The sequence below is a fragment of the Amblyomma maculatum genome, chromosome 4 (genome assembly GCF_055883805.1).
Source record: "Amblyomma maculatum isolate TAMU_Amacu chromosome 4, ASM5588380v1, whole genome shotgun sequence".
In the NCBI taxonomy this organism is placed as follows: domain Eukaryota; kingdom Metazoa; phylum Arthropoda; class Arachnida; order Ixodida; family Ixodidae; genus Amblyomma; species Amblyomma maculatum.
In genome coordinates this window covers 47,293,708-47,314,314 of record NC_139347.1, presented here as the reverse complement: position 1 = coordinate 47,314,314, position 20,607 = coordinate 47,293,708, and the positions used below count along the sequence as shown (strand labels likewise).

The following is a 20,607-nucleotide window of genomic DNA, read 5'->3' as shown; positions in this document are numbered from 1 at the left end:
TTAAAAGAAGTTGTGGTGAACTATAATATCTTGCCGTCATCATACTGCCCCACTTACGTTTTCTTTACCCCGTGCAGCGTATCAGGTGGTGAGGCAAGGTGATTTCTATTCTATGTAGATCACGCAAGCCGTCTAATGCCACAAATACATTACATATTCAATGAGCACATCATTTATTTCGAAGTATGCACTACAAACTATCTTTCTCAGTTGTAGCGCCAATGATCGTTGTGCCACTTGCAGAAGCAAGGCTCTTTCAAACATCTAGTCTCTCACTCTGAGAATGTAAGCTGTCACGTCACTCCAAAGAAATGCCATGCCTGTTTTGTTTTTGCTGGCTAGTTAGAGGAACCATGGGGCTTAGTGAGGTTAGGGAGTTCGAGAAATCGTATAGAGTACGAAAAGCCGAGCACGTACTATAATATCGCTCTTTAGCTGAAACGCAAAATATAACACAGGACGTCTATAATATAATTAAACGAGACGGTGACAGGTAAAGCATTTAGGCTTTATAGAAGCGTAAACTAAAACAGGGAGGTGCCTACGCGCATACATTTAGTCACGACAAACCGTCCGTCGAAAGCTTTTATAATACATAGTGTTGATAATAGGGCAAGTAAAGGCACGGCAGGTTCTACTCATTGACGACTTCAGTAACAATGTCTTATAAAAGCAGGCAGTAGTCGTCTATGATCTAAGCTCTAATAATAACAATAGAAGTTAGGAGTTGAGTTAACGCAGCGAAATTGTGAAACGAAAATGGCTGTCTTCGTGAGCAAACTGCAAGTACCGGAGGTGGACATAGAAGAGCTCGATGAGAATAAGAAAACTTAAATAGATATTTTATATTACGCACAATCCTTGTCGTTGGGCAGGGTGTGGATGTCATTGTAAAGGTGCAATACAATGACCGCAGGATAGTAGTACACTCGATTTCGAATATATCGAACTCCAAGGAGATCGTGAAACAGTTTGATATGTCAATAATGCGATAAATAAACAATCCAACTGATTAGCTCGTGTGTAACACAGAAACTTTATTATGATGTGCCCACGCCAGCAGAACGCTTTCTGGAGCGATGGGCTGCCGCCTGGAAAACTGGTAACCCGAAGTGGGTACGGGGACCCGCGAAGAACACGCGTGCGAGAGTGAGCTCCGTCCAGGCTTCAAAATCGGTATGAACTTGGTGGACCCACACATACTGCTTCCTGGACACGAACGCGCACTCGAAATATTTCGCGGCGACAGATCGCGCCGTGGCACCGTGCCATTGAGGTTCACATCCAAGCTCAGTGAACGGTGATTTGCGAAACGCCGCTGCTATTTGCGCGTATAAATCGATTACTGACACGCTATAAATTCACTAATCACTCAGCTAATACATGGTACAGTTCATTTTATCGTCTGGATCACCAAGGAAAAGACTACGCGACTGCCGCCGCAAGTCTTTCGCCAACCAGGTTGGCCTTATTGCACAACATTCAGTGCACCGAACACTGCATTCATCTCAAGACGGCAATGTTGCGTTGCAGACAAGCACACCAAACCGAAGACCACCTTCAAGCGGACGCAAAATTCTCCTCGCCAAGCTGTTTGCTTTCGCGTTGCCAGTAAGTATACAAAGATGCGCAGCCGATCGGGCTTTGACGCGAGAAATGATCACATGGGTGCCGTTAGAAGAAGCGGACCTTGCAGTGGCACGGCGCGCAGTTCGATACATCGAATATTCTGCTGAGCGGGACTACGATAAACGCGAACACCCCTCCTATACTTTTTCATTGATGTTGGAAGAGGATTTTTTGAGAGTTCGATGTAAGCAATAATTGAATATATCCGGGTTCGATATAGTAGGCATTAACTGCATCTCAATTGGTCAAAACGTAAAGGAACAGGTAAAACTAGTACGGAAAAAATAAATCAGAGTTATAGACTTATAGGGAAAGAAGAGAAACTCGTTATCTTGCTGCAGTACAAATACTTTATCTGAGGAAGATGACAATAATAAGAAGGGGGACTGCTTACATCGAACTCTCAGAAAATCCTCTTGCAGCATCAATGAAAACGTATAGGAGCGGTGGACAGGCTTAGGTTATTAAAAATTTCTTGATTGGTGGAAAGATGTACAAGAAAAAATAATCATTATTTTCACTCAGTACCTCATGACCTGGAGTGTACAAACATGTTGGAAGAATGCTAGCAATATCTTAATTCAAACAAAAAGGACATCAAGTCCTTGAAGAACTGCAGAGGTCAGCTTACTTTCCCTTAGCTACACGGTATTTGCTAAGTGGCCGCTAATAGAAGGACAACATTAGGCTTCAATGTACAGAAGGGCCAGACAGCCTTCCTTAAAGGGATATAACACTACACTCTAAGCGTCCATTTTTTTTCGGCGCAATGTAAAGCTTTCTGTCTCGAGTGGTCGAATCTGTAATGGTTTTGTCAGAAATGCAGTAGAAAAAATTTAGTGAGAATTTTGGAATTAGTGCATGCGCTTCTTTTTATGAAATCCAATGCTGGAGACCGTGAGTAGAAACCGTGGTTATGATTGAGCGTCGACCAAAGTAGTTTGCACCGATATATAATGAAAAAAATTCACCAGCGCGACAATAAATACACACTGTTTGTACGCAGTAGCAGTAAGGTTTAGTTTCTACACCCAAGGATGTTATCGTACAGGAAATCATACACCATCTACATCAGCTTCGGTGGGCCATGTTCACCGCTTCATCCAAAATATTGTCGTCAAACCTTCAAAGCTGTATTTGTTGTTTCTTAGCAGCTACCGGCATGCGGCCTTATCACTATGATTCTGGCTTACGTATCAGTTTTGTATTCTTTGTTAATGCTCGATGTCTCGAGACGCACCTTTATCAGTTTCGTTGCCGCGTAAGATAGCGTCTTGAAGATTCCGATTGCTCGCTTATGTTTCTACAATGTTCCAGGCTGTGCGAGTAGCAGTTTGCGTCGTCACATCATCACATCACATCATAGGGGATGCAAAAGGAGGCTGGGCGCAGCTAACGACAGCATTAGAAACAGTTCAAAATAAGATATAACAATACAAAATATATTTGAAGTATAAAGAACACTGTCCATTCACGAAAGCCAGTGAAATTTTCCCAAGATGTAGTCACGTAGATTACTACAGTGATAATTACAGCGTTTCGTTGCAAGAAGTGGCACTAATTATTTTTGACGCCGCTCTCAGAGCCAAAGTGAAATTATAAACCCTCGTTTCTTGGATATTGTAGTGCTCAATCTGTTCTATACGAGGCAAGATATTTCTATTTCCACTGTAATCCCATTACATATTTTAATCAGTTTTTTGTCCCTTTAAAATCAACTTGAAAATATGGCGTGCACCAGGCTGTCAACCAGTTTAAAGAGAAATTCGTTCAATATTATCAACTCCTATACGATTACGATTACGAGAAAGCAACCGACTTAGTCGAAAGTGAGCTGCCATGCAGCTACTCTGGAGCCCGTCAGTAAAGGAGCCAGGTGTGAAAATACTACAAACATACATATACTGGCTGCACGTCAACCATTATTTCCATAACATTTACAAAATTCTAGTAAGTGAAGGTAAGAAATAAGGAGACACGATCTCTTTAGTGCTATTCACCGGTTTCCTATAGGGATTGTTAATATCCTTAATCGAAAAAAGTTAGGAACTATAACTTAGTCGTCTGCGCTTTGCTAGAAAATTGCTTCTGTAAGTAAATAGCACGAATCTCAGGCGGCAAACCAAACAATAATCAATAGCCTTAACAGGCAAATGAAACTGAAAATCAGTTGGTATATAAAATATTATGCATAAAGCTTAATTCAAGAGCACAGAAAAAGAAAAGTAGTTTAAGATAAGTAACGAGGCATTGATAGTGGTAAGAGAATAAAATAAACCAGAATTTCGGACAACCAGACTGAAATAGCTAAAGCAACAAGATTGCGCTGGAGCGCATTTAGCAAGAACTCTCAGATTATTAATGGCACGTTACCAGTTCCCTTTCAAAGGAAGGACGCAAGAAAAACTATCTTACCGAGACACGCCTATGGAGAATAAAGGCTGATGCTAACGAAAAAGGTTCAACATGCATTGAGAACAGCGTAGGGTGCTTTGCAAAGGAAACTGATAGGTTAGCGCTAAATGTGAGTAAAAGAAAGTTGGTCAGAGTAAATAACAAGAGTTACTGACGCTCAATACGAAACAAAGGGTACTCACCTGGACACATATTGCGAAGGCAAGGTAACGTAATCGTTAAGCGTAACAGACTTAATCCACAGCAGAGGCAAATGTATTAGGCGACAGCGCGAATATTTGGGCAAGTTGCTGTAGATACAATGTAAAAAAGCAGCCCACATTTGGACGTAACACAAAGGACAAGAAGCGAGACACCAGCTGCGCGGATTCGATACTGAAGTGTAAACGAGAGGTCTGCAGAGGGCAATGACAAAGTATGGAACATCATTTCGAATACTATCTATATTTACATGCTAAAAAAGGGCCCTTGAACCCTTTCTTTTTAGGACGTGGCGGGTGTGGTTCATTTGACCTGGTATTGTTTTGTTTCTTTGTCCTTGTCCCCTCCATGCAGGAAGCTTTTGAGAACTGTTTCCCTGCAGATGTATTCTTTATCAGGACCCTTTGGAATGCCTGTCCCTTTTCAAGAGAGGTGTGACAGCGTCGAATCTGCTTTAGGTGCTGGCTCAACATTCAGCCCGCATTGCAGCTTTTGTTGCTGCTGCCGCTTCTTTTTCTTTTTTTTTAGGCCACATGATCACCAGTTCCAGGCTGAGAAGTACATACAGAAGAAACATTATTTCGCTTATTTCGCTCCTTTACCTACTTACTTTTCTCCCACACTCGCCCCTTCCCAGCTTTTCTTCTTAGGAGGCAAAAACGTATTTAAACCTGTGCCAGTGATGACCGCACTGCCCAGACGAAGATACGTCTACTTGTCCAAACGTTGGCTGGATTGGTGTCATCAAGCAGGAGCAGCATTTGACAGAGGCAGAAGTGCCTGTAGCAAAGTCATGATTAATGGCGGCCATGCACAGGTATACTGACGGCATTCAAGTATGCGTCTGTGGATGTGTCAAAGTATAATTAAAAACTATAAAATTACATATTTAAATTACCGTTCATTTGCTTGGTTCCAATCTCCTTCTGCAGTTCGGCATCTTTAACGTACTCCGCATCGATGAGATTTTGCAGTATGTCTGGTTTTCTTAGCTGCAAAAATTAAGAAAACAATGCTACATACACGTCCCCTTCATATACCATGACACAGTATCTGCAGGTTTTTGCAATCCTACTAAACTCCACTAATACCGACTGAGTGCTTACATAACTGTCACCAAGAAACGCATATTGGCTGCCACCTGTCCTGAAATTCTGCCCACAGTAAAATAACATTGGCGTAGTACTATATCATTTCCTCGAAGCGTTCCTTTAAGTCATAAACCAGTGGTTTTGCAGCCTGACAATGATTGCCAGGACTCCCTTCTGAGAGGCCTGACAAAGAGAGCAGTGGAGTTGACCACTTACTGACGGGTCTTTTTTTCTCATCTCAATAACCTTGGTAGTCTCCCGACCGAGATCTCCAAAGGTGAACTTCCCGAACTTAGAAATGAACCAGTAGAATGGTTTCATCCATGGTAAAAAGCTCGTTGTGCTCTCTGCAAAGAAAGCATCAATAAAATTAACAACTTTAAATACAAAGGTGCGACAACTCTCTTTCTAAAGCCGAATAAGCTATTAGCATTTCAGGCGAATAGTGGATTTACTAAGAAATATTGATTATAGCTTATTAGACTCCTGATAGTTTTAAAATTTCTCGACGCCAGAGTACGAGAAGAGTATTCGCAGATACGCATTCCGCAAACTGAATCACACTTTAGTCTTCTTTATCGCCTGCCGATGCAGCATTATTAGCACAGAAAGTATTTGGCTGCTTCGAAGTCATTATTATGTTTCCCAGCTTACACTACTTCCTTACTTATATTAATATGCCAGAAAACGCCTGTTCCTCAATTGTTGCAGTAATTGGTTAGATTTATTTTGTGACCTGAATGTCAAAATAACTAAAATATTCACATTTGAGCCATTCACGATGAGCAGCATTAATGTGGTCGCACATCTCACAGCGCACGGGTGTTGTTGCATTTCGATTTCGATACGACGACGGCGTTCTGAACAGCCAATAGACAGTCTGCCGGTCTCATCAGCGAGCAGCCACGGGTGATTTAAACATTGAGTACAAGAGGCAAGCTGAAATATCTTACAAAGAATTATATCCAGAAGTAAATAGCGAAAGCCAACGCAATCTGTATCGGAGATCGATGCTTTTCAACATGAGGGCGTTCTTCCTGCGTTTTGATTGCTCTTTCTTTTAAATTTCTTAGACTGTGTCTTGTTGAAACAAGCATCGCGAAATGGTTTGGGCGTTATTATTATATGAAGTCCCTGTAACGGTGCTGCAGATTCTAGGGAAAGTTCTTGCAACAAATTATTGAGCCTTATATCTTTGTTCTATCATTGTAGTAGGCGACCGGCCTATGTAGCCAGTCTGAGATGAAAACGCGCATATATTGTCGTGAAATTGCTCACGCCCCTAACCAAAGATCCCTCACCGCTTCTAAACACGCCGACATGCGGCGTAAAGAAACTTAATTATACTGTCAGTATGAGAAAGCAGTATGCTTTTTTTTGTTTTGTTTTTTTGCCATTGCACAGCGGGCAGTTATTCAGAAGTGTCCATCTTTTTTTTTTTCAAATTTTCTAGGTGATGACGAACAATCGAATACATTTCTATCTTCTGAAGTTACTGAACGAGGTCACTTGCAGTTATTAGTAACTCACTTTTATAACCATTGTTGGACGGCTTATCAAGTAATACATTTCAATGCATCTTTTAAACAAAAAGCTGTGATGAAAATTTGAGGAAAGTCAAAGGGGCATGTCTCATAGAGCATAATAAAAAACACCTTGTTGTCGAGAAACTAAAAAAAAAATTCCACATCTTGCGCTTAAGCAAAGCATATTGTAACCGTAATGAGAGCAATTAATTCATATTGAAGTAACAAACTTAAGATATCGTCAACATGAATACAGCTCGGTCACCAGCAGGGCTAGAAATAACGTATTACTTGTTCTAACTCGAATAGGTTGAAAATTTTATTAAAACACACTCATTTCTCCCATCACCAGTTATGTGCTCAATCTGTTCCAGTATCAATATTGAAGCTGGAAGGAGCTAAACGTAAGATGAGGATATTAACTATTTCTTAAAGTGGTTTCATCTATTTATTTATTTATTTATTTATTTCAAAATATTGCAGGCCTTATGGCCCAAGCAGGAGGGGCGTACCAGGTAACAATCACACACAGAAACACAAAAAAAATACAATGCACACTACAATTCGGCGAGAAGAAAGGAATCATAATAGTAATAGTAAGTATAAAAAATTGAACAGCCTAACAAATATAAATAAACAATAACACACAGCACAATTCGGCATGAACAAAAGAAACAAATGTAAAGTACTAAAAAGTTTAGCAGCCTAACCAAACAAATGACCTTCCAGAGCCTTGTTAAAGTTACTGCTTTGGAAAAGAGATTCTGGAAGCAAATTTCAATCAGAGATGGTCCGAGGGAAAAAAAAAGCTTTACTTAAATGAATTTGTTCGGGGGAAAGGCAGGTTGCAGCATGTGTTCCCTAGTGTGTCTTGTTCGTCTGGCAGTAGAAGGCTGGACAGAGTAAGGACAGAGCATGGATGTGCGATAAAAGCCTTTATCATCTCGGCAAACCGTTCTTATATGCGAACAGATATGATTCGTTTGACGTATGCACAATCTCGAACAAGTGCTCCTCCAGGAATTAGTTATCACTCATTTGAGCAACACCTGCTTGTGAAGGCAGTCCTTTGTGCATTTGGACACGTGCGGACTATCGCTTCTATCATAATAGAATACTTCTTGAACACAATGAGTGGATAGGCCATGTTTTGTGTAACAACGTATGGACATCATACGATCAGCGTGGTTGCAACGCATCGTTCTAAACGACATGCAGTACGTCGAGTCTCGGTACCAGCCTACCTAGAATCTCTGCGTTGGGTGTGGAAAGAGTTCTCTTGAACGTTATTGAGTGTGTGACCACCTGAGCGCTGCCTCCGAATTTATTAAAGGTCTTTTATAGGGCATTGTATACTGGCCACAAATAGCAGGTGTGGTTTATAATATCCGGAGGCATAAATGGCACTCATCAATGTGTTAATGACGACTGTTTCTATGCAGATGTTCATACTGCGGAAACGGTACCATTGTTACAGTGCAATAAAGGAGCTGGCCATACGTATTCTCGGTGAATAAATAGTCTACCTTCCCGAAGTGCCACTTAACAGCCCTTTCCCTGCCAACGGCAGTAAACTTCATTTTGACGTCAAAGAACTACTCGATTGTTGAAACTGAATCCGAGATATGTAAGGAAAAAAATTCATTAAAACATTCTTTAAGGGTTGCAGGAGAAAATATACACAGATACGTGGGCATTCATGTACAGTAATGTCTTACGTATCATTACCAAGAAAAACCCAACCAATATTTAGTGTACAGGCTTTTAGTATTCCTTTATTTTTTTCCCCTTTCAGTTAAAGGGCCAATACAGAAACTGAACAGCAATCCCAAAACAAATCACTCGCACATTATTCATGGCAACGAGTTTCTGTGCTGCCCACGTTGCTTGTGTAGCATCCGCCTGCATTCCTGCACTCGCGTCAAACGCGCATATCTCATTTACCGTCACAGTGGGGGACGCGTGTGCTTCACGTTGGGGAACGGCAAACGTCTGTTTCGTGTAGTCGCAATATAAGTCGCCAAAATATATTTTAATAATTTTTTGGCATAGCAAAATTAGTGCCGATCGTTTTATTTCGTGCTATATAAGATTGCAGCAGTAAATACAACTAAATATTATCTACAAGTAAGCTTCCACCTAATTTCAGCATCCATGGCATCGGGATTTCGAGTGTTCCTGGTAGCATTGTCCTAAGCCTACCGAACTGTCACTGCCCAGAAGCAATCCAAAAAGAATGGAGGTGGCTTATCTCAGCAAGACCAGGGCATACGTAGCGAGAGCTGCCGTTAGGCAACATTCTTGAGCACTGGTGAATCGGGCGGCATCGGCAGGTACCTAAACCCGTTGTTGAAGTTGTAAATGGGAATCCTTTGTTTAGCAAGACAACCGTTACACGTTGCGCAAACACTAGCTGCTCAGCTTTGGAGAAAGCTAGCTCCAAAGTTGGATAAATGGATGCATGAGCCGTTGTCAACACCCGCCGATGCCACCATCCTTTCGCATATAAAAAAAAAAAACGCAAAGCCCACCTCGTTATTAACAAAGTCAGATTGGAACGATGGCCACCAGCTGAATCGTGTGTTTGGTAATCCGATGCATCTCCTTCATGTCTTGTGATTCTGATATTTTTTTTTCCCCGTAGGGCATCGACTCGACGTATCTGTCGCTCCGCGTCTTGATGTTATCGCTTGTCGAGATGTTTTACGCGCTCTTCAGGCGTATCCAACGCACGCTTAGCCCTTCAAGCTTCATTTTTACGCTGACTAGCCTCTTCACGTCAAGCAACGATTTCAGGGTTATCGAAAGCAGCTTCTGGCATAGGCAAAGATGCCACGCGCAGTACACGTGATCACCGTCAACATCTTTACACATGGAGCACACGCGCAGCTCTTGCTCCGGCTGACCACACGAAAGTCGGCTCTGACTATCGTTGTGTAGATCACGCTACAATAGACGATGTTTCATGGCTTCAGTTTTGTGGTGTATAATAATTAATACGAAGAAACGTCCTTCAAGGTATCTCTTTCACAAACGTAAAACGCAGTCCAGTGAGCCGCTCTCAAGAGTTGGTCGTTACAAGGAAGTGCTATAGTGTGCAAGGGACACATATCTTGCTTTAGAGGATAACACTGCACATATGCTGGCGCAGACAACTAACCTAGATCCCGCTGTATGATAATGATATCTGCCCGTACTCACCTGCAGACCGATATAGACGAACGCCGATAGCTTTCTTTTGAATAAAAGGAGCGCTGAAGACAAATGTTAATTAGCCCGATTGGTAGACGACAGCATTTTAATGAAACTACAGCTACTCCACACGAAGACGGAGCTTCCATGTTTAGAAAACGCTTAATGAAACAAATGCACTTTCCATCATTGACTGATTTTGCCGCAACCTGCGTGGATAAGCATCAAATATCGCGCATCCCAGATGCGCAGTTTATGCTAAAATAATATTCACGCCGAAAAGACAGCAACAAGCCATTATTGATGTGCACATCACAGCGTTGCATCATGTCAGTAAAAAAGCTCTGAGCTCGGTTATTGCATCCATAAAAGGATTTCTTTTTTTTTTCTGGGTCTAAAAACGTTAATATACACAGAAAAAATCACATAGACAATGTTTAAAGAGAACAACATTTAGATGTTGTCGTCTTCGTTTTCCTGCATCCTTGCACTCCTCAGATGACTACTGTAACCTTGAATAACTGGCTCAATTTCAACGAAGTAGATGCAATAAAGATCTCAACAAGAGGCCAGCTGCAATTTATAGTAATTAGTTATTACATTAGTGAACCACCATGGAAAGGTTTGGAAAAGGGAAGCCAGGTTAGGCTCTTTGTTGAATTCCGAAAATTCAGAGTACAGTGAAATTCTTTATTATCCTGAACAAGAGAACAAGTGTTCGGATCCTTTGCGTTCGCTGGGACCGAGTGCTGTGGCCTCGGCTCTTCACTTTTTTGTAAGACGCAGCGTCATGGTTCTTGTATATATTTTGACGGCAGCTCCAGGTTTACTAGAATAAGTGATTATTGTTTATAATTGTGCTCGTATAAGTCACCTCGATTGAATAACCCTGGGAGAAAAGGGTTTGGAAGTCGACAAAAAAAAATGAAATTCAGGTTTAGGCTGAGAAATATGGACTATAGTAAATCCTTCATGAGAGTCTAATAATGTAGCTGTTTAAAATATTAAATGTATTGACTGACCCCAATCTCTGATAAGTTATGCCTAACAAACGAAACAAAAATGTTTGCAATTTGGTAGATTTTAATAATATCTATGTTTATATATCTCTCTCAAACGCAATGCGACGTGAATCGATCTCGTATTCTTAAAACCACTCTCCAAAAATCGCTCAAACAAATCTTAGGCGTGCTCGATGCAATAATACAGACTACGCGCATTGAGTTTCCTGATATTCGCTTGATCAAGGCAGGCACCTTTGATACGGTGACGCACGTTCTGTACAATGCAGCGCTGATTACGTGGCCACTTCAATGTAAATTTTAACGACGTTGACAGTTTAGGTTGATAGAAAAATTAACTGAAATCAAACGACTCAAATGGCAGCAGTCTCAAGGACATCAAACACCGCAAGCAATGCGCAACTAAGAAGGACGAACTAGAAACACAAGTAAATATATGCAGTCGCTTTCAGCTATTCTTTTTTTTTATTTTAACGCTCTTCCTTTCTTACGTTACTTTATGTCTATACGCGAACAAATGGCCACTTCAATGGCATTGTAAATGTTACGTATATGTAGCGAATTCTCATAAGTCAGCACCATTTCCCTGACTATAGCAATATCTACGTTAGCCGTGGCGTATACGCGCAGGAGTGAGATATGTGACGTACGTGCGATCAGATGGAAGGGTCCCTTCATGACTCCTCTAAACGTCTCTCTGGCAGTTAGAAGGAGAGGGTGGTCGGGCTTCCCCTGAAAGCGCTCCTCGATGCCGAAGGCCCCACGGGCTGTGTAGTCCATCGCTAGCTGCTCGTACAAGTGCAGCATATGCACTTCCTCGCCCGTGTCGGCGTACTTCTCCAGAGACTTCAAGAAGAAATCAGCGTCCTCTTGTAGGTGCGGAAGGGTCTACGTTGAGAAGGAGCAATGCTGGAAGTCGGTATTTAAATCTTAGCACTACTAAAGGGCGGTAAGGCTCCGTGGCCACTTTATGATATTTATGCGGTATGTTACGTTACCAAGCAATTCTCTAAACCAAATGGCGTTCCGGAAAGAGAGAGTTGAGTTTAAACAAGAAGAATATTATTCAGTTGCGCCGTCGCTGTGGCCGCTTAGTGTAGCATATTAAGACGTGTATTGTCTTTACAACGCGTGGACATGAACACAATTAAAACGACATGTTGCAGGCCCCATCGATAGTGACGCACTATTATGCGGGGCTTGGCATCTTGGCCACAAGCGATTCTAATTCTATATAATGCACTGGTTATGCCGCAATTCAAATACGTCGTTGACACTATCAGTAAAAACCTCGTGACAGCATCTTAGTAGTACACTAATCGACCATCCAACGGCGTTGCCTTAGTGTTATCAAGCAAGCTGCAGAGCTGATCATTATGCAATGTCGTCCTCTTTCCTTGCGCAATACAATGCAAGCACTGTACGGCGGCTTCGTACAACACGAGCAAAGGTCGCAGCACACTAACGGGATGAAGTGCAAATGGCAGCGCTGTGACAATTTATTTTTATGCACTCTTGCTATGTTTAGCCTAAAAAAGGCCACTATACTGTGTGTTTTGAGACAATGCATCAATGAATTACCATACTCTGTTGAATATGTATACACACACCCACCAATATATTGTAGCGTGCGCAGCAGCACAGCCGCTCGGCGTCATCGCGAGTCTCGTGCGCTGACTTGAAGTAGAAGTGGCCCCGTGACGTTCGATGTCAACAAGCTGAAGTTTGGTGCTGACTGTCTCTCGGTTTTCTGGACCTACTCTCCATTAGCTTTTGGATCAACCCCCATTAAAGCCAACCTTCTAGTTACGGGCCTAAACGGCTACGTGACAATATACTATATACACACACCACTGGGAAGATACTTGCATTCCCCCGCCGGGTTGGCGCAGTGGTTACGGCACTGGACTACTGTTCCCAAGGACGGGGGATCGAATCCCGGCCTCGGCGTCAGCTTTTCAGTGGAGGGGAAAGCAAGGCGCCCGTGTGCTGTGCGATGTCAGTGCACGTTAAAGAACCCCAGGGGGTCGAAATGTCCGGAGTCCTCCACTACGGCGTCTCTCATAGCCTAAGTCGCTTTGGGACGTTAAACCCCACAAACCAAACCAAGCCAAAACTTGTATTCGTGAAAGTTTAATATGTCGCATTTCCTAAATTTTAACTCAACATGGACTTTGGATCTTGAGTACCCTCGTTTCCTTTCTGCCTACAAATGGGTTCGACACCTTCCTTGAATCATGATAACTAAGGCGAAAACGGCTTAATACATAAATCTAATCGCACAGAAATCAGCAGGGCGGTAAAGATCTGTAAAATTAGCTTCATGAATTCAAAGGACACGTTTTTTCCGAGCTCAGCGTAAGTATGTAAAGCAAGTTACTGCCTTTAGCTTCTTGCTTTTGTGGCTTACCATCTTCAATTTCGCTGCGCTCATGCTGTATGCCACTGCACCTCGAAGACTTTTCCACTGGGCTCCTCCGATGTGCATCACAGATTTTCCGATGACAGGGTGCATCTGATCGGTCATCATAGTATACTGCAAGTTCAACGTTTTGTTCTTAAGTCACAAAAGAAATCATGAGAGTTTGGGTGGCAATAAAAAAGAAGGCGGATCGCCTTTTAGGTTGCGATGTGATAACGCTAATAGCTTTCGTCTGCAACTTCCCGTGCGGATATTTTTTTGTGTACATGCACTTTGCTTGTCACTTATTCACTATTCCTTTAGCTTTTGCTTGTGTTATCCCACACATACTCATTCGCGTACCGTCGTAAGCTGCCGTTATCTGAAAGGCCACAAACCAAACCTCACGAACGTGCTTCCATGGCCTAAGGATGCTACGTTTGAATCGATGTATCTCATAGTCTGAGTCGCTTTGTGACGGCAAACCTAAAACCAAGCGACTAACCAGAAATGAAGCATTAGTCAAACAATGATGCGCATAAGTTTCGGCACGTCCATTGTGTCTTTACCACAGCAGGTCTACTGTGTGTGAAGGTAGAACGTTTTGGTGTGCTATCGAATGGAACGTTTTAATTTCCTGGCCAAGTACTAAAACAAAAAAAAAAAACAGCTCTTGAAATTTCGGCTTTAGTGCTATGGACATGATCAACTGTAATCTGTGTAAGTAGCCCAGATTTCAAACATAGAGAAGATACACTTACACCACGGTTGATGAAGTTTTGAAAATTCCGCACATACACGTACTCTATGAAATCGAGGTCATTGAGTACGACGAAGGGTGCGTCGCCATTGAAGAAACTGTGGTAAGAAACATGTGAAACGCATGAGATTCTAATTTGCACACTAAAGACACTGGGTAGGATAACGGCGGAGGAGGAGTGGAGTAGCGGGATAATCAAGAAAATATTGTCTTTACCGGCGCTGAGGAAACCTAAAGATAGCGTAGGAGAAACTCTCTACTTCAACCTGAATAATGTATGAAGGAATAATAATTGCGCCCTCGGGAAGGATATTTGATAATAACCAGATAAGTTATGTCAGGACAACTGACGAACGGGTTAAAAATATATTCCCTGAAGGTTACACAATGTGAGGTAGTTGTACTGCAGGAATGTTGTGGACACAACATTCCTGCAGTACACAGGACACAACCTTTAGGGATTTTGAGCATGCTTGACTTATTATCGCAGTTTCTGTGCCCACTTTACGGCAAGAACATCTAGAAGATTCACGAGTAGGATTTGTAGATTCTTACAGAATTACAGCTCCGATGAGAAAATATTCGTGTTTTCTGTCAGCACGGTGTTACCACACAATACATCAGACATTATACTAAGCCACTTCCATTTCAAAAAGTGCCCCCTTGGTCGTGTTTTGACAATCTTTTGTCAAATAAAGTAAGCATCAGCTGAATTCTGTCTAGGCCATTATTTTCTTGTGCTGTCTCACTTGCTTTTCTGTCAGTAAATTAATTATTTTCTTTTGCGACAGAATGCTGATTTGATGGGTGCTTAAACGGCGTATTTATCTGGTTATTTTGGTAAAGGCAATTAAAACATTAAAAGCTGTGTTAAATGCCAAGAATGTTTCCCCAAACAACGTGAACGAAGGTAGGCGCCTCGAACACACAGTTAGTTGACAAAGACACTTTACCCGAACACGCTGCCGTATTTTTCAATCCATTTTCCAAGGACCTTGTATTTTTCCTGTTGAAAAAAAAAAAGAAAGAAAAACATACAGGTAGCGAATATTATTCACGCTTCATAGTTCGCTCTATGCCTTAAGCAATATGCTTTAGCTATCGTTTGTTTCTGCTTTCCGCAGTTATTCTATGAAAGATGTAGTTCTCTGGCGCCATACTGCTATTTGAAAAAAAAAAAAAAAATCATTCGGTTCTGTGTTACCATGGAGTGGTATTCGCGTAGGTTTCCCCATATCAGGTTAGGTTCCGGGCCGGGTATGCCGATCTTCTTGAAGTAATTGAAGTGATTTCGACGCCATCTGAAATTTGAAAATGGGATGCAAACTTCGGCATTTCTAAAATCCCAACTAGCTCCCTTAAAGAGCGGAAATTTTGCCTAGAGGTTTATGAAAAAATGTGCACATTTCATTAGCGATAAAAAACTAGGAACACGTCGTAATTAGTAAGCGCTTCTTACATAATTCATTACTTGAAAATCACCGCACTCCAAGGTAGTAACGCACAAACATGAAAGTGTAGGTCTACTTCTATAACGAAACTTCAGAAAATGAATTTAAGCTCAGCAATGGATGGAACCTCAGAACGCTCACTTCTAAATCGGGAGCACCTGCCTTTGATTAGGTTTCGCCTATGGCTCGGCGTTGCTTTCGCAAACAAATACGCCTTCCTGATCGGGATGGCTGACAGCCCTGCTTGCGAACGATATCGCCTTGATGAAACGATTGAGCACCTCCTTTGTGAATGCCCTGTTTTTGCAACTGAAAGACATACGCTGCGCACTGCATTGGATCGTCTGGACGCTAACCCCTTAACGGAGGGGAAGATGTTGGGACAATGGCCACAAAAGTCATCTGCGCTCAAAGCCTACAAGGCACTTCTTCGATTTTCAACAGAGACTAGCCTAACACACTGTGAATTACTCACTTCTTCCCCTTTTCTACTATCCCCCTTTAATTCCCCCATTCTCCTTCCCTAGTGCAGGATAATCAACCGGAATTATTTCTGGTTAACAACCCGGCCTTCCGCCCTCCTTTTTTCCTCCTCCTCCTCCGGCATGTTTTTTTTTTTTTTTTTATTAACACGATAGCAATAAAAACCTGTTTCTTCGCAAAATCTGACATTTTTATTGCCGGCGTTATCTTCATAAGCGAAACATTATCCCCTGACTCTGAACAATGATAGGTGGCATACTTGACATGAACGGCGCGGCAGAGAGACACGAGGACAGAGAACACAAAAGGACAACCAAGTAAGAGTGCGCCCGAAATACTGGCAGTTGTACTACAGGTTTCCAGACGGGCGTCGGACAAGCCCAGTGACTAGTGGATTTCGCAAGGAGCCCACATGGTTACGCGCTATAACAGGTTAATACCTCGTGTTCCCTTGGCGCAGGTGTCCTCTGTTTTGAGGGAAAACGGCGTTTGCCTCCTGCTAGCTCACAAAGAAGGTGAGTGCGCTGTGTTGCCTTTAAATCTGTACAAAGAAAAGGCCGCTTCTTCCTTAGGGTTTGTTTATATTCCACGTACTGATGTATCACTAGCCAAAGTGAAATCTCAAGCGAAAAGGCTTTGTAGGATGCATCAAGCTCGATCGGTTGGTTGGTGCTCGGCCTTGTTCATTCTCTTCCCTCGTCGCTCTCTGCCGCGCCGTACATGTCAACTATGTCTGAACAACTCGCCCAAACGCTGACGCTTCGTGACAGCTGACAGATGACATGCCCATGCGCTGACTGGTTGTCGGGCGGTGTGACGTCTCAAGACCACATGACAGAGCCCATTTGACAGACGCTGTCAACTCCGACTTCACCTTTGAGCTGAACTAGATAGACCGAAACCCATATTTCCAGGACGTTTGAATATCTTGTTAGACGCGCTGCCCTTAGGTCACGGATACACGTTCCTGCGGCGTGGTTAAAGCATCGCACAATCTGACACCTTAGCTAATGAACATGTGTCGGGCAATAACTTCGCAATAATTGGCTTGCATATACACTCTCGGTACACATTTTTCGCAGTGGAAGCTTCAAGGCATCCCTAGTTGCACGGTATCTAGAACCACCTTTGCAGGGCGCAGGGTTTGAAATTTGTTTCGCCGGCGATGGGACCCTCTTCAGAGTGCACACCCCCGTGAAAGCCGGGAGCCGGGTAGGGAGACGCTTGTACTCATTTTTCGCAGTAGGTGTACTCTCTTCTCCCCCCCCCCCCCCCCACACACACAAAGGCACATGCGCTCTAACACACACACACGGACGCGCAGGTGCACACACGTGCAATAACTGAGGTATACGATCCTGTGTCTTTCAGGTGCGTGTCCTCCAGAATGGTCACGCATTGAATATTCAACAAAATCGGAACGTGCTTCCCATATTTCATTGGCCGCAACATTCATTTTTCTTGTAAAATTAGCAACCACGGTTGCTAATTTACAAAACGCCGGCAATTTATCATTGAAATGTAACTCCACTCTACGGCAATCGATTCATATTATGAGGAGAAATGCAATAGAGTATGGGCGAGACGGTAAGCTTTGCACTTAATAGCCTCAATAGTACGATCCCCTCGTAGATTTACAACGTCGTTTCTTTTGTGTAACACTTGAACCGCTGCTACCTACCTTCATTTTTTTTTCCTATATTCTTTTTTTAGCGGCTGTCTACTTTATGCGCATGGCTTCCTTTCTGCTTATCAGTTTTTGTTTCTCTGCTGGAGTACCCAAAGCATAGACCGCCACTTAGTTTGCATATGTAGCCCCACTCGCTTGCAGCACCTACAGAACAATAGCGGCAAGGGTCACATTCTTATCATAGTGCTCCCAAGAGAGGTAGCTTCAGCTACAGCGCGCTGGCAGTTGTATGATTTCTTTAGGAGTCAAGTACATCGCGAATCATGCGCCCTGGGCACGAGTTCCTAACATTCCTTGTGAGGGTGAACTGATAATTCTATACCGTATAGACAAGGGCATTTTTTGTAAAACGCGTCAGGGATTAAAATTTGCTCTAGCTTAAGGCTATTCGCCGATTACGCTGCAAGAGCCAAATAAAAAAATTAAGTAGCGCCACTTCACCTTCCGGCTACGAGCACAAGGCGAGGGGAACCGCATTGGAGCTACTCACTCTAAGAATCAACACGTAAGCTTGATTTCAATGTCAGTTTTTTAAGATTGCCTAAGTAACGGATATTTTTTTATTAAATTTCGCTTAATTATATGCTAGTTTTTTCTGTTGTCTATACACAATGTGCTGCTGAAGATATGGCGGTTCATAAACACCGGGCCTAACATGTTATGAAAGCGCGCACATGTGTATGCTGTCTGCAACGCGAATACAAGGCAGAAGGTACATGAAAGCTAGCAAATAAAATTAGCAGGTATTTTATTTGAAACCACTTGTGGATTCAAATTAAACTAAGGACTAAATAAGGGTGATCTTTTATGTAGGATTTATTGCGCACTGTAAGAACAAGAAGGGTACTGGCTATTAAACTGAGGTTCTGAAGAAATAATTTTGAGAAGGCAAAATAACGCAAACTACACTCATTTTCACTTAAGACCCTTTAAGCAAGCAAAAGGCTATTACAGGCAATTTCATACCTGTGGATGTCGTAAGGAAGACTACACTGCTATTGACCTTTAAGAAGTTATCGTGAGTCCATGTTGCTCTTAGCACTCATCAACGTCTCGAGTTCGGATTCAATCTCGAAGAAAACAACTTTTTTTTTATTTCAAATGTCAACATTTCAGCAATAAGTACAGCTTTTGTAAAATAAACAACGTCAACACATCCGCCAAAAAGCCGAACCAAATAAATTTCTTCTACAAGACTTCTGATGCGCGTACAAGAAGAGAGTGAGAAGTTTGAGCTTAAACTGAACATTAAAAAGACAAAGATCATGGCGTCTTGCCCTATCAAGTCCTGGAGCATCAAGGGACAAGAAGTGGAAGCTGTGACAGATTTTCTCTTCTTGGGCTCCAAGATTACCTCGGAAGGAGACTGCAGCCATGAAATTAGGAGACGCCTGCTTCTGGGAAAGAGAGCAATGGTTAGCCTTGACCGCCTAGTCAAGAGCAGAGACATTAGTCTGCCAACCAAGATCCGTATTACTCGTGCTATGGTCTTTCCAGTTGTGATGTATGGATGTGAGAGTTGGACTGTGAAAAAGGCTGACCGCCGAAGAATTGACGCGTTTGAATTGTGGTGCTGGCGAAGACAATACAAGGTACCACTATCCTACACTTTTCTTGAACTAGCACACCTTGGAAAAGAGAATTAACACGACTCAGTAGACATTGACCACTGCAGCTTCCAGTTAGCAGGGCATCACCAGACGGAGAAATATTTGCTGCAAAAAGCCGTGAAAATATCTTACGCAGGCAGCTGGAGTTACATACTGTAAAGTATGTTTTTTTCGGCGCTCAATGAGTCTCAGAACGACGTTACATACAGCAGTGTCCGTTTTCATTACTCACATGAATAGAGCTGTAATGAGGCACACTGTCAAGCCGAGAAGCACCGCTGTCGCCAGCATCTCGACGTTGCCGAATCCGCAGAAGTGTGCCTGAAGTGGTGATTTGACGGCAATTGCGATTGTGGAGAGGGCTGCATGCGGAGTGCACAGATACGAGTTGCGCCGTCTGGCTCTGATCGCCGTGTTGTAACTATCTCGCTGATCGCAATATCTTTTTTTTATTATTAATTTCCGATCTCACGCGCGATAACCACTCGAGCTGCAGACAAAAAAAGAAAAAAAAAAGCTTATCTGGCGAACGACGTGAAACACCGATAATGAGATTCACTGCACTCGGGTCTATGCGCAGTGCGAACAAGCCAATGACCTGACGGCCAGTTGATTAGTTTGTGAAAAAAAGCGCAACCAACAGTGAACACTTTTAAGAAACATAAAAGATGGCCGTAGTGCATATATTTGATGGCACAAATGACATTTTGATAGCGATAGCATTCCAGCTGCAGGCGAGGGCGAATATCTCGCGTCCTGCGTCTTCACACGATACTCAGTGATCTCTCGAGGGGGTGCTGACGTCACAACTACACGACCTAGCACGGCTGATTCAAGCAGCCTACGACAGTCGCGACAAATCAGCAATTCTTTGACTACACAATTATGCGTTGTTGTTTAAGGTCATGACGTCATTCCAAAAGCGTTACATAGTGTTTCTGGAGAAAAAAAAAACGAATTTTCTCCTAAAACAGAACGGGGCTGAGCCAGGTCCTGTGCCTTATTTTACCAACTCTTGTTTTATCCATGCATAATGTTTGCTACACACGTATGTGTAAGATGTTCAGACGTTTCTCCAAAGTAAGTTTAAGAAACATTTATTTACAGCAGCAATTAGTTAGCAATTATTTTCAAAA

The 20,607-nt window shown here is 42.6% G+C and overlaps 1 protein-coding gene across 1 annotated transcript in view; it reads right to left on the bottom strand.

Moving 5' to 3' along the window:
* The window catches only part of LOC146190933 (cytochrome P450 3A14-like), a 36,051-nt gene extending 16,193 nt beyond the window's left edge, over window positions 1–19,858 (bottom strand). Inside the window, exons 1-8 of the mRNA XM_084599865.1 lie at window positions 19,704–19,858; window positions 15,442–15,538; window positions 15,191–15,243; window positions 14,239–14,335; window positions 13,487–13,612; window positions 11,727–11,964; window positions 5,553–5,683; window positions 5,144–5,237 (exon numbers count right to left, since the gene is read on the bottom strand). Of these exons, the coding sequence (XP_084455991.1) occupies window positions 5,144–5,237; window positions 5,553–5,683; window positions 11,727–11,964; window positions 13,487–13,612; window positions 14,239–14,335; window positions 15,191–15,243; window positions 15,442–15,538; window positions 19,704–19,762 (895 nt within the window). The 5' untranslated portion in view covers window positions 19,763–19,858. The remainder of the gene's footprint in view (window positions 1–5,143; window positions 5,238–5,552; window positions 5,684–11,726; window positions 11,965–13,486; window positions 13,613–14,238; window positions 14,336–15,190; window positions 15,244–15,441; window positions 15,539–19,703) is intronic.
* Between the last annotated feature and the right edge of the window lie 749 nt (window positions 19,859–20,607).